The sequence below is a fragment of the Sinocyclocheilus grahami genome, unplaced genomic scaffold (assembly GCF_001515645.1).
Source record: "Sinocyclocheilus grahami isolate Dianchi unplaced genomic scaffold, SAMN03320097.WGS_v1.1 scaffold10.1, whole genome shotgun sequence".
In the NCBI taxonomy this organism is placed as follows: domain Eukaryota; kingdom Metazoa; phylum Chordata; class Actinopteri; order Cypriniformes; family Cyprinidae; genus Sinocyclocheilus; species Sinocyclocheilus grahami.
In genome coordinates this window covers 3,888,403-3,901,699 of record NW_015505189.1, presented here as the reverse complement: position 1 = coordinate 3,901,699, position 13,297 = coordinate 3,888,403, and the positions used below count along the sequence as shown (strand labels likewise).

At 37.2% G+C, this 13,297-nt stretch overlaps 1 protein-coding gene across 1 annotated transcript in view; it reads right to left on the bottom strand.

Annotated features, from left to right (window-relative positions):
* LOC107594424 (PHD finger protein 20-like) overlaps window positions 1-13,297 on the bottom strand; it is a 22,406-nt gene that overhangs the window by 6,189 nt on the left and 2,920 nt on the right. The window contains exons 2-13 of the mRNA XM_016284468.1: window positions 12,194-12,301; window positions 11,730-11,901; window positions 11,535-11,619; window positions 8,279-8,328; window positions 6,885-7,014; window positions 6,634-6,768; window positions 5,463-5,528; window positions 5,131-5,373; window positions 3,557-3,724; window positions 3,342-3,440; window positions 1,124-1,255; window positions 676-854 (exon numbers count right to left, since the gene is read on the bottom strand). Of these exons, the coding sequence (XP_016139954.1) occupies window positions 676-854; window positions 1,124-1,255; window positions 3,342-3,440; window positions 3,557-3,724; window positions 5,131-5,373; window positions 5,463-5,528; window positions 6,634-6,768; window positions 6,885-7,014; window positions 8,279-8,328; window positions 11,535-11,619; window positions 11,730-11,901; window positions 12,194-12,276 (1,542 nt within the window). The 5' untranslated portion in view covers window positions 12,277-12,301. The remainder of the gene's footprint in view (window positions 1-675; window positions 855-1,123; window positions 1,256-3,341; window positions 3,441-3,556; window positions 3,725-5,130; window positions 5,374-5,462; window positions 5,529-6,633; window positions 6,769-6,884; window positions 7,015-8,278; window positions 8,329-11,534; window positions 11,620-11,729; window positions 11,902-12,193; window positions 12,302-13,297) is intronic.

The following is a 13,297-nucleotide window of genomic DNA, read 5'->3' as shown; positions in this document are numbered from 1 at the left end:
CTTACGACATCTGTGGCATTGTGCTGTGTGATAAAACTGCACATTTTAGAGTGGCCTTTTATTGTGGCCAGCCTAAGGCACACTTGTGCAATAATCATGCTGTCTACTCAGCATCTTGCTATGCCACACCTGTGAGGTGGATGGATTATCTCGGCAAAGGAGAAGTGCTCACTAACACAGATTTAGACCGATTTGTGAACAATATTTGAGAGAAATAGGCCTTTTGTGTACATAGAAAAAGTCTTAGATCTTTGAGTTCAGCTCATGAAAAATGGGGGCAAAAACAAAAGTGTTGCGTTTATAATTTTTTCAGTGTATATATATATATATATATATATATATATATATAAATAAAGCAATATTATATGTTGTTTATTATATTATATATATTAATAATTTAACACATAATAAAAATATTTATTAAATTACAGTGAAATACCTGTATATATAAAAATAAATATGTGAAAGTTCTTAGTTTATTTTATAGGCAATTCAATCATATTTATGGTCAAAACAGACTTTTTTTATATATATGAAAAAAAAACAGAACAAAAACTCTTCAAAATGAAATTCTACAATTATGGGAAATGTGAGAAAAATGATTCTAAAAAAAATAATAAATAAAAAAAATCAGAGGGTTGAGGTCTGGTCTGATTTCAGAGGGTGGTAGTTCACCTGTATCATGAAGTCGTTCTCCTCCTGCACTTCACAAATACAGCGTACGATCTCAGAGCCGTGAGTGACCGTTTCCACACCCTGCTCTGAGAGAGGCATGCTCAGATCCAGCTCAGCGTCAGACTCGTCCTCACTCCATACAAGACTGTCTGAGGACAAATCACTGCTGCTGTCTTCACCTGGAGGAAACAAGAAGGACCACAATATACACTAAAGCAGCAGATTTGATCTGTTTTTATAACACCGTCATCCATGCAAGACAATCAGCTCCTCTAATCACACATACGTTAAAAACACACAACACTAGAGAGAAAAATCTACAGAGCGGCAATGACTAGACACATCTGACAGTGGACAACTAGTCAAGACACTGAAAGACATCAAGGCAGGAGAAAAACACAAAGCAGGCAGCTGTGAGTTCGGAGGACCTGCGTTCTGTGGTACCCACCCTGGCTGAGCATCTTTTCAGGGCAGTGTCCCGTGTAGGATCGGTGTGTGAGGGAGAGGGGCAATTTGTGGGCCGAATTCAGATTGCAGGGGAGAGGCTTTAGGCCAATTCTCTCCTCAGTGCTGTAACAGTCTGTCAGAGGAGGAAGAGCAGACGCCACACAGGATTAAACACAGACCGAGCTGTTCCTCACCGACGAGGCGGCTTGTAGATCTGATTCAGTTCTTGATGTTGTCAAGAGGGATCGGCAACCAAAACGCTCATTTTGGGGGTGGCTGTGCACTTTAAGAGTCTATTAATAACTCAAGACAAATGACACATAGATTTGGTGTCCCAGCGCTGACACATTGTGCTGTGATTTAAATGTGTTGAGCACTTCTAAAATGCTTGAGAATTTCTATATTCAAAATTCAGTAATAAGTGAACTGAATAAATATTGGGTAAAACGAGCGTTTCATTTAAAAGACTATTTGTACATAATCTTGCATCTATTTTGAGTGGCCTGTGGAAGAGGGAGTGGCTTTTATAAATGAGTCAAAAGCTGATTGGTTGCCCACATAAGTGAAATGTCCAATGGGCTTTTGTTTTTTAAAATCTTGAATGGCAAATGGACAAAGAAATGAAATTGGAAATGTTCTTTAAAATGCCATTTAAAATGTGCATTTAAAAAACGATTTATTATATAAATATTTTTATTGTTTTATTTAAATACATTTTAAAACTTTAAATTATTTAATATTTTTTATTATTTTAACAAAATTTTAAATCATGAATCAAACAAGCAGTCTTAAATATGTCCATTAATTTGTTCATTTAAAAAAGGACTTAACTGTTTTCATTTTATTATTTAAAAAATGCATTAATTCTTAAAGTCCCCCTGTAGTCAAATATTTTATCCCTTAAAACTTCTTTGATCATCAAAATGACATATTTAAATGTTTTTTCTTGTGAAAATAATTTTCTCATTCCTTAAAATAGCTTGAATGTAACTCTACACCCTTGCCTCATTTACTATACGCTGATCTATGAATATGCAAAAAGTCCCACCTCCACTCAAGTCACACCAGCCAGCGCCTCCTGATCCACTGAACTGTAGTAACCGCAAAACAGTGGCATACACGGATAATGACTGATAAAACTATGTTTTTACTAGCGGGCAACTACAGTGAATACTGTAACATTCGTTAAAGTTACTTGACGATGTTGTGTCCTAAAATGTCTTGAAGACTGGAATGCAGCCGTTTGTGATTCTTAACTTGCGCCCGTGAGCAACGCGCGTGAAGTGCAGACGCCGATGCGGGAGAGGTGCATCTGACTCCGGGCTACTTTTACACTGTTGCCACGGGTTATAATGCAAGTTAGCAGTTCTAAATTCACATTAAACCACAGCTTCATGGGTTTTTTGCTCTGATTTATTTTTGGTTTTGTGCTGGTATTGGTATATTTTGCATGCTAGTGACGTGATTGGTTATTGGTTTGTGACGTAGCAAACCAAGGGCTGTTTCAAATCATATTTCTGGGACTGCCTTTGGGAAACTACAGTTTTAAAGGGGTCATATGATGCTCCTAAAAAGAACATTATTTTGTGTATTTGGTGTAATGAAATGTGTTTATGCGGTTTAAAAAAAAAGATAGTCTTTTAAGGACAAGTTTAGTAATTTATGAACAGGCAGTAGTAATGTACATTATAAGGCAGTAATAAGGTAATAATTTATAAGGCAGAGTATCTTCCTACCTTATGAGGCAAAAAAACAACAACAACAAAACGCATGTGCGTCTTTATATACCGTACAGAATTTGAACTCTGGCCTGCAAATTCACATTCACAAGACATTTGACAAACAGAGGATCTAAACATCACCAACTAAGAATGAAATATGTAAGAAAGTCTAATTTTATCAATCCAACTTTAAAGAAATATTTTAAAAAATAACTTCAATTTAAAAAGCTGGATGGTTTTTAGAGTTGCATTAGTAGATGCTATATATATTTTTTTTTAATGTATAACTTGTTATAAATAGTTTATCATTTATGCCAAACAGAATCCCTAGAGCATGAGATCATATCCCACTGCTCGAATATATTGCCAGGTCTGAAGTAATTTAACATAATTGAGAAATACTTTAAAGAAATCTTGCAGCTCCAGCAGACAAGCAGAGGGGACAGCAGAGAGCTGAAGACACACAGAGACACCACGGCACTAAAACAGCCGTCTCACCTGACTTCGACTTCCTTTTCTTCTTCTTCTTTTTCTTTAGTTTAATGCGGAAGAAATCCCTCTGCCGCTTCTCCCTCAGCCTCTCCCGTTCTTTCACTCCTTCAGATGAGAAAATCAATCTCTATTACTGTCATGGCCCGACTGTGGTAATATGCAGAGGAATCAGCGTGAACGTGCACAGAAATGGATGGAATGATCACACTGTTCTCCAATACCTGTTTCCTTGGCAACCCAGTCTCTGTCGTCATGCAGCGAGCGGTTGAAGTGTTGGTTCTCTTTGCTCCTCTCTGCGCCCAGCGTGGCCGAGCGCTGCCGGTGCATGACGACAGCAGGGGGTGACAGAGTGTGACCTGACTTACTGTCACTCAGAGGAGAGGGAGTATCTGTGGGAGGAAGTTCATTTAAAGGGGTCATATGATGTGATTTCAATTGTTCCTTTCTCTTTGGAGTGTTACAAGCTCTTGGTGCATAAAGAAGATCTGTAAAGTTGCAAAGACTAAAGTCTCAAATCCAAAGAGATATTCTTTATAAAAGTTAAGAGTCAACCACGCCTACCTAAAACGGCTCATTCTAACACGCCCCCACATATCTACCTCACTATGTGGGAAGATCTGCATAACGCCGCCCAAATGTTCACGCAAAGAAAGAAGGCATAACTTTTATTCTCGCTGTAGTATTGTTGCCGCCGCCTCCATGTCGTGAAGGCGCAGTGTGTTTTGTTGTGAAAGCGAAACTACTTTGTTTGGCCTTCCAAAAGAGGACGATATCCGCTTCGTCATACCTAGAGCTGATCCGTGCTGGTCGCTGAGGAAATACATCAACTTTGTGCTGTGGATCGCCAGATCGGCTTTCACCGTGGACGAAGCGGAGTTCAGCCCGGGGTCGTCACATGTGGTTGCCGCAGGCATCACAATATGGTGAGGGACGTAACATTTCTGTCACACGCTTGAGGAATTCGGCCAATCACAACGCACTGGATAGCTGGCCAATCAGAGCACACCTCGCTTTTCAGACCAATGAGCTTTGTAAAAATTGAGGCGTTTCAGAAAGGCGGGGCATAGAGGAGAAACAATAATGTACAGTATGTGGAAAATAATGTGTTTTTTGAACCTTAAACCGCATAAACACATTTCATTACACCAAATACACTAAATAATGTTCTTTTTAGCAGCATCATATGACCCCTTTAAAGTGCACACATTATGCTCTTTTTGATTTTACCCTTCTTGTAATGTGTAATATAGTACAATTGCGGGTCTATATCTCACAGTTCACTTTTTTTCCCCACAGAATTGAGAGTTAACATGTTTCAATTCTGACTTTAAATTAAAATTTTCCCACTAAGGGAAAAAAGAAAAAGAAAAATGTAACTGACTTTTTCATCTCACAATTCTGACTTTTTTTTTTACTTGTAATTAGTTCAAGTCATAATTGCACGTTTACGAGTCTGTATTTATTTTCTCTCAATTCTGAGTTTACATCTCGCAGTTCTGTTTTTCTTGTTTTGCCACATGAAAAGAAAAAAAAAAAAAAAAAAAGGAACTGCGACTTTTTATCTTACAATTCCGAGTTTTCTCCTCAGGGGGCGTTTACACAACATCGTTTTCAACTAAAAATGGAAAACTTTTTATGCATTTTGGCTGAGCACTATATAGGCACGTTAATGATGCTAATGCAAGTAAACACATAAATACGGACAAAATGTCAACGGACTTCATCGGCAACCCAAACAAAAACAAACACCCACACAAACATCTAAAGTAAATACTGATAGACAAAGTGCACTAACGGTGGGAAGCCGAGACGGTCCGGCGCCTGCGAGGGGTCTCCTTGCTGTGGATCTGTTTGTCTGAGGAGCGTGTCTGGATCGGGGGACTTGGGTCGCTCTGTGCGTGATAGTACTTCATGTGGTAGTGCAGCAGAGACGCCTTGCGGAAAGACTTGAGGCAGCCTACGATCTTGCATTTGAATGGGTTGTGGTCCAGCTCAATGGACAGGATAGGAGGCGGCTGGTTTTTGATGACCCTGTACACTGAGGGAGGAAAAGGGCAATGAGGTCACATACCGGCAGGTTTTTATACTGTATTGGTGGGTGAGTGAAATCGAGGGTTGTGTACTCACATGGTTCTCTGCTATACTTGTTTGTGGTTGGAAGGTGGATTGTTTGCGGCTGTTTGACTGCTTCAGCTGAGAAAGCAATGCGCTAGTTAGCACATCATATATCTGCATAAATGTTGAATTAACAAGATTTGTACATATTCTGAAGAAAATGCGAGTGGTGCCTTGTGCAAAATTCACTGCTACAATAGCAACAATAGCAAATTAAAACCAGACTTATTAGTGTAAATTATTACATGTAATAATGACTATAATAATAATTATGTGAATGAACTTCTTAACCTGCAGAGGTCACCAATGGACTGGCGACTGTTACACATTTGTCACAGGATCAAATCCTTATTTATTTTTGGGCAAAACTAGATTGGATTTAAATACATTTATTATTTGACTACTTCATCCACTTTTATATGATACAACGTTACAGTGACTAATTTCAAACATGTGGACGCAGGGGTTTGAAATCACAATAAAGAACAATTCTTATAGTTAGAAACATATTGATGTATTTACACATTGTAATTAAAGTCTACTTTACATTAACCTATGAACTCCATTAATTTCTTCATCTTCAAATGTTAAACCATCAAGATTTTTGCCCTTAAAGCTTAAAGCTTCTTCTTTGTTGGCAACAGGTTTCTAAAAGCTTCTTATTACAAATCTGGAGGAATGAGTGACATATGTTGCATAATTAAATTGAGCAATCATGACAGCCCTAACAAATTACATTTCAAAATATATTAAAATATAATTATTTTAAAGGTGCAGTAAGCGATTTCTGAGAAATGCTGTTGAAAGTGGATCGGACCGAGCACCAAAACACACTTGTAGCCAATCACCAGTAAGGGGCATGTCCAGCAGTGATGAGGGAGGTGCCTGTGCATGTTCAGAAATTTGGGGGCGGAGGCAAGATAGGGGCGTGATTCTTTTGGGTAGGGGTGTGTTTGTTTTGGTGATTTCAAATATCAGCAGCAATTCTCAGAAATCGCTTACTGCACCTTTAAATTGTAATATTATTTCACAATAGTACTTTTTTTTCCTTTGGTGAGCATACAAGACTTCATTAAAATAAATAAATAAATAAATACTCACCCTTAGTATGAAAAATAGCAATAATGATTCAGTCTTAGCAAACACATCTGATTATCAAACTGAAACACAGGAGGACGTTTACCAAGATCAGGTGTGGATCCTGCCTCCTCTTTGGGTGCTGCATTTTCTGCATGACTGGTTGGGCCATCTTTACTTTCTAAAGTCTCTGGGACAGAGTCTGATGTAACCGGTTTGATTTGGGATTGACTGTTTCTGTCTATGAGGTTATCAGAGACATAATGTCCAGTCAGATGGTTTAAACGCCAACCAGTATAAATAATAACAGCTGGAACAACAAGAATGAAGTATGATCAAGTGACAGAGAGAGTGAACCTGTGCTTGAATTGGCTCTGCTCCTTTTGGACGGTGGCATCTGTCCTGTTGATGCACGTCTCTTCCTCAGTTCTGGACCACTGGACTTTTCCACATCGATTCCTGTGAGAGACACAAGCCAAGAACTTGACTCATCAAATCACCCAACAATCCTTTACTTTCAGTCCTTACTGGAATAACTTACCAGACTCTTGACATGGTTAAAAATTCTTCATGGTTGAAACAGCATTTTAATCATTTTTATCAGTTTTTTTCTGTTTAGGTGGTATACACTACTGTTCAAAAGTTTGGTAGGATTTTTAAAATGTTTTTGTAATAAGTCTCTTATGCTCACTAAGGTTGCATTTATTTCATCATAAATACAGTAAAACAGTAATATTATGAATATTACTACAATTTAAAATAACCGTTTTCTATTTGAATATATTTTAAAATGTAATTTATTCCTGTGATCAAGCACGTTTTTAAAACATCAAAACATTAATTATGCATTTGTAACTGCAGGTTAAACGCATTCATATCCTTCATTAAAAAGTCTGTGTGAATGCATCTAAACGCCACTTCAGATGCAGATTATGCGCACCTCTTCATTGCAAACACAAATTTTGTTGAATTTTTTGCACAAATTTTATTTGATTGGCAACAGCTATATAGTGTCCAACTATTTAAATTTATTGATTAAATGTAAGAATTTGACACAAAAGACGATGCATACATTTAATTAGGTTAGAAATAAAATTGGCTTTATAAAAATTAAAAATCAATTTAAACTTAAATATTAATTTTGGTTACTCTTGCAAACTAACCACCTCACAGAATATGAAGGATATCAAAAGCTTTGGGAATCAGCGGTCCACGGCAGTTCTAAACCTGCCAAAGTACCAGCACAATAACACGCTCAGCAAAATAGCGTTACAGTATCTAATTATCTATATCAGCGGTGGCGAACTCCGGTCCTGGAGAGCCGCATCCCTGCAGAGTACAGCTCCAACCCTAATTAAAACTCACCTGCCTGTAGCTTTCTAGTAACCCTTCAGACCTTGATTAGCTTGTTCAGGTGTGTTTGATTAGGGTTGAAGCAAAACTTTGCAGGGCTGCGGCTCTCCAGGACCGATGTTCGCCACCCCTGATCTATATAGATGAAAATATAGAGATATCATTTTTTTGTCATTATCGCACATCCCTAATACTACTCCCCAAAATGTTAGGGTTAGTAAGATTTTTATGTTTTTGAAAAGGTCTCTTATGATCACCAAGGCTACATTTAAAAAAAAAAAATCAAAAATACAGTAAAAATTTTAATATTGTGAAATATAAATACAATTTACAAATATATCTGCAAGCAGTGATCACGGGCCCAAGCCATCAGCGCAGCCGCCACCCCGGTGGCATCAGGAAAACGGTGCACAGCGGGCACATGCATTTACAGTAACCCTCTGGCAGTCTGGTTTTAAGGGTTACAGCAAAAAAAGGGTTACACTATAAAATCAAGAGTGTGAAACACACACACAGACAACAATATATAAAACTTTGGTAACACTTTACAATACAGTTTAATTTGTTAACATTAACTATATTAGTTAACATGAACAATAATTATATAGCATTTATTAAATGTTAGTTAATATTAAATTCAAAACTTACTAATACATTATTAAAATTTAAAGTTGTATGTTAACATTAGTTAATTAACATTTATTTATAAAAAAGGTTAATACATGTTGTAAAAATATATTGTTCACTGTTAGTTCATGTTAGTTAATGGATTAACTAATGTTAACAAATGAGACCTTATTGCCAAGCGTTACCAAAACCTTTAATGATTTATAAACTTTTTTTTTTAAATGATTTTAATGATCTATATGCATTTGTGAAATAATTATATAAAACAATAATACCAGTATACCTGTAGTACATATTAACTTATTTTATGTATTTGTTTGTCAATCTACCTAATTGAACTGAGCAGTAAAGGATCAGGCTTAAAATATTTCTTATCCTATGAGTGAGAGAGGGTAGGATATATAAAACTTTCAATGATCTATACGATTTAAAAAAAAAAGATTTTAATGCTCTATAAGCATTTCTAAAATAATTATGTAAAAAGTATACTGACAGTACAGTACATATCAACTGATTATATACATGTATTAGTCATTCTTAGGAGTTGAACAAGATTAGGCTTAAAATATTTATAATCCTAAACCTTAGAATTACAGCCTTCATCTGTCAGCTGAACTGTCTGATAGTTTTTAATTTTCTGCTGGTTTACAAAACGAAGCATGTTTCCTCAGAATGACTTGTTCTCCATTTTTGTTTTTTGGAAGAGTTTGGATAATGCACTTTAAAGATAATAAAATTACGGTTATCTTTTTTTTACTGTTATTTTTAATAAATTGCCATGGCAACACCGTTCAAGATATCCAAAAATCTGTTTGCAATTTAGCATTTTCAGTAGTTTGAGTAAAAATAAGAGGCTGATTTCAAAGCATTTTGAAAATGACACACTTCCTATTGCCAGTTGGTGGTGCTGTAAATGACTCCTAAGTCACATCTATGTGATCGGCATCATACAACGAACAATCTGCTGAAGTTTGATCAAAATCAGACAAAGTGTGCAAAAGTTATTAGACACTTCCGGTTTCTAATTTCTCGCCATATTTTTTTTTGCCTCGCCATGGCCAAACTGCTCGAGCAATTTTGAATCCCCATTGTCAACATTGAGATCATGTTGACCGATTTTGGTGGCAATCGGATGAAAATCCTAGGAGGAGTACCGCAAAATCCACAGCGTGTGCTTTTCACAAAACCCTGAGCGCTGACTGTCAGAAAGAAAGTTGTTCGGCCTGATGAGATCTATAGGTGTATGAATTTTGGTGACTGAAGGTCAAATGGTTTGCGCTACAGAGCCCTTCAAAAATTGCCTTATTAAAGGCTGTGCCACGATGTCACATGATCCTTCAGAGATCATTCTAATATGCTGATTTTAAGGGTGCTCTGATCAGGATTTTTTGGGCCGATCACCGATTGTCGATCACAGGAAGCAGTATCTGCCGATACGATCACCAATCTTTTTGAAGCATTCTTTTTATCATGTAGAATTATTTATAGTGATGCTCCAGTCAGGATTTTTACAGACATTCATTCAGGGCCTGAATATAATTTTTGAAAATGGGGGGTGGGTGGGCGAATTACCCTCTTACGTGACTCTTGTGGGGGGATTTTGTAATTTTTTTTTACATTTTTCAAAAATATATAATTATCTCACCTAAATGTTTGATCATGCAGAGCACTTTTGTTTTTACAATGGGGCAATGGTTGCACAATAGCTTACACACAGCACAAGCCTGATTTTCGTAAGCTGTATGTGAGGCGGCCTCATGCCAGGTGCAGTGCGTATGCAGTCCATGTGTAAGTGGTGCAGAAGCAGCTACTGATGCGCGGCTGTTTACCACAAACACATAATTTATCCATTTTGATTATAAATCCAAACTTTGTTACGGAAAATGCTTTTTGAGCATTCTGATTCTCTTTTTTATGCTGTACAGTAATACAATCTTTCATAGACGTGTTTAAATGCAGTAAATATAAGCAAGAGTATGTGCGAACCTGGCGTTATGTGTGCGCGCTTTGAGTGTGCATGAACACACCGTCTCTAGGAGAGCGCGCAAGTGTTGAATGGTTTAAACACTGGCAAGAATGAAAAATAAATTAAAATTATAAACTTTAGTGACGATGCAACACTGCCTCGATTGTGCAAGTGACAATTCCTGTGTGAACTGTGCAGCTCGCCTATTGTGCAGACGTGATGTGGTGGTTTGAAACCATTTGCGCTTTTAGAGAAGGAAAGAGAGAGCGCGTGTTGATTCACTCACGCTGTTTGTGAAATTACATTTTCTGTTATTTACTGAAGAAATATGAATTGTACCACACCATCAGCATTATAATTATTTTACCCGCGCTGGACAGAGATGACAGGACAGGTTCATGCTGAACCTCTCACAGCAGTCACGTCGGCCTTTATAGAGACCGCCGATCAAACTTCCCCAAGCCATTATCGGCCGATAGCGATCGGTAGCCGATCAATCGGAGCACCCCTAGCTGATTTGCTGCTCAAGAAACATTTCTTATTATCAATGTGGTAAACTACGGAGCCCCGCACACTAATTCGTTCCCTCGATTTATAAATTGTGCGCACGATTTACTAATTAGTTTACGATTTATTTATTTTTTCTTGCATGTCATTTCTTGAAGTGGCTCTGTAGAAAACAGTTGTGCTGCTTAAAATTTTTAAGGAAATTGTAATATTTTGTAGAAAGTTTTTATTCAGGATTCTTTGATGAATAGAAAGTTCAAAAGAACATTTATTTCAAATCTTTTCAAACATTATAAATGTCTACAGTCACTTTTGATCAGTGTAATGCAACCTTGCTTAATAAAAATATTAATTTCTAAATTAAAAAAAGGAATGGAAATATAGATTTGACTGTTTAATAAATACATATATAATTTATATAATTATTATAATGAATTTGAAATAATAATATATATTTTTTTATTAAACTTATTAAAATAAACTTTGAAGAATTTGAAGCTGGACCATTCAGAAGATAAACTGAGGATTTAGTTGTGAGTGTTGCGAGTACACACCATCTCTGTCCCGGGACAGGATCTTAGCAGGGTAGTACCGACAGTCTGACCAGCTGGCAAGAACTTTCTGGTTGACATGAAAGCCCTGAGAAGAGAAACATATCTATATATAATCCAGCAACATAATGAGTCAGAGAACAACTTTGCCCATGCAGACTGTGAGTGACTCAGCAAAGTTAGACAGGAAGTGCTTACTGGAGCGCTCTGCCGTTCAGGGAGACCTTGTTTTCGAAGCTGGATTCGTTCTACAGGCCTGAGGTACGGACTGCTCCAGTCAAACCACTCATCATAACGGTGACTCCACTGCCTGTAGTGAATCAAAACCTTCTCGTCTTCATAGTCGATCTTCTCAATGCAAGCTGCATACCTGTGAACACAAAACGAAAAGTTTGAAATGGCCTACTTCAGATTATTTACAGGTCACATATGGGTCTCTAAAGTTGAAAAAGATCTTTGAAGGGGGTATTATGAAACAAATAAAATAAACTCAGATTTAGATTGCTGATTTTCAGATTTGTCCTGTGGGCAAATTTAGAACTTTTTCAAAAGTTCTGGAATGTATGAGAACTAGTGGCATCAGCACCAGAGAAGCATCTGAATTTCAATCAGGCCGAGTGAATGAACATATGGCAGAACGGAAGCAGAGGAAAGACACTGACCAGTTCTTCAGAGTGTCCCTGGCCTCCAGCTGCGCTCCCACCTCGAACGTGATCCCACGCCTGTGAGGAGGGCTCTTTGACATGCTGGTCACGCACTCACACACCAACCTATGAAACCAGACACATCATGGGTCAGAGGTAAAGATGTTACCGTCATGGACAGCACAACCTAACCAAGGTGCTCATAAATAAATAATATCCTACAGCCAAAAGGTACATAATAAACCCCTTACCAGCACATTTTCGCACAACAATTTGATTAGACTTTTATTTGAAGCTGATGATTTCAAAGCTTATATTTTTCCCAATACAAATTTTATTTAGGGCCTGATTACAGGTGTCCATCGGTTATCTACCTTTTCTAAATGTGCTTAAAATAGAATTTCAATGACTGACTTTTGGGTGATTGGAACTGTAATTTTGCACCTTCAAAAAGCTGGCATGAAAGTATAGACATTACAGTTTAGATAATATTGCTCACAAAATAAAAATAAATACTGATAATTGATATTGGATCTCTGCCATGTAGAGTGTAATGTATTCTCTAATTGATGAGTTCTATTATTTATGCTTCAATCAATTTGATTTTGGCAGCCGATACATTTACGTTTACAGACTTCATATTTTCACATAAATTACATTTTTGAAAATTATTGCATTGCAACGCAGTTTGTCCAAGTCCTACACACACACGTGACTGACCGCTTGCTCGCACCAACAGGAGGAGGAGGCTCGAGTTACCCTCTACACTGCACTCAACCTGAGGGATTCCTACACTTTCAGTCTTTGAGGAGACATGAAAAACAGCGCATACCGCAGGAACGGTATAACGGAAAATATTAGTGGTTTTGAAACCGTGAAAATTTTCAAATCGCGGTATACCTTGAAACCGGTAATCAGCCCATGCCTAATGTCCACGATGCAGAAAACATGGACGGAATCGCGGAATCCAGTAATAAAAATGGAATTTACGGTATAACGCAGAATTTCATGGAATTTGTCTTATTTTTGATGAATAAATAAAAATCAGGTCAGTACATTATATATATATATATATATATATATATATATATATATAGAGTGTGTCTCTGTATATTATAAATC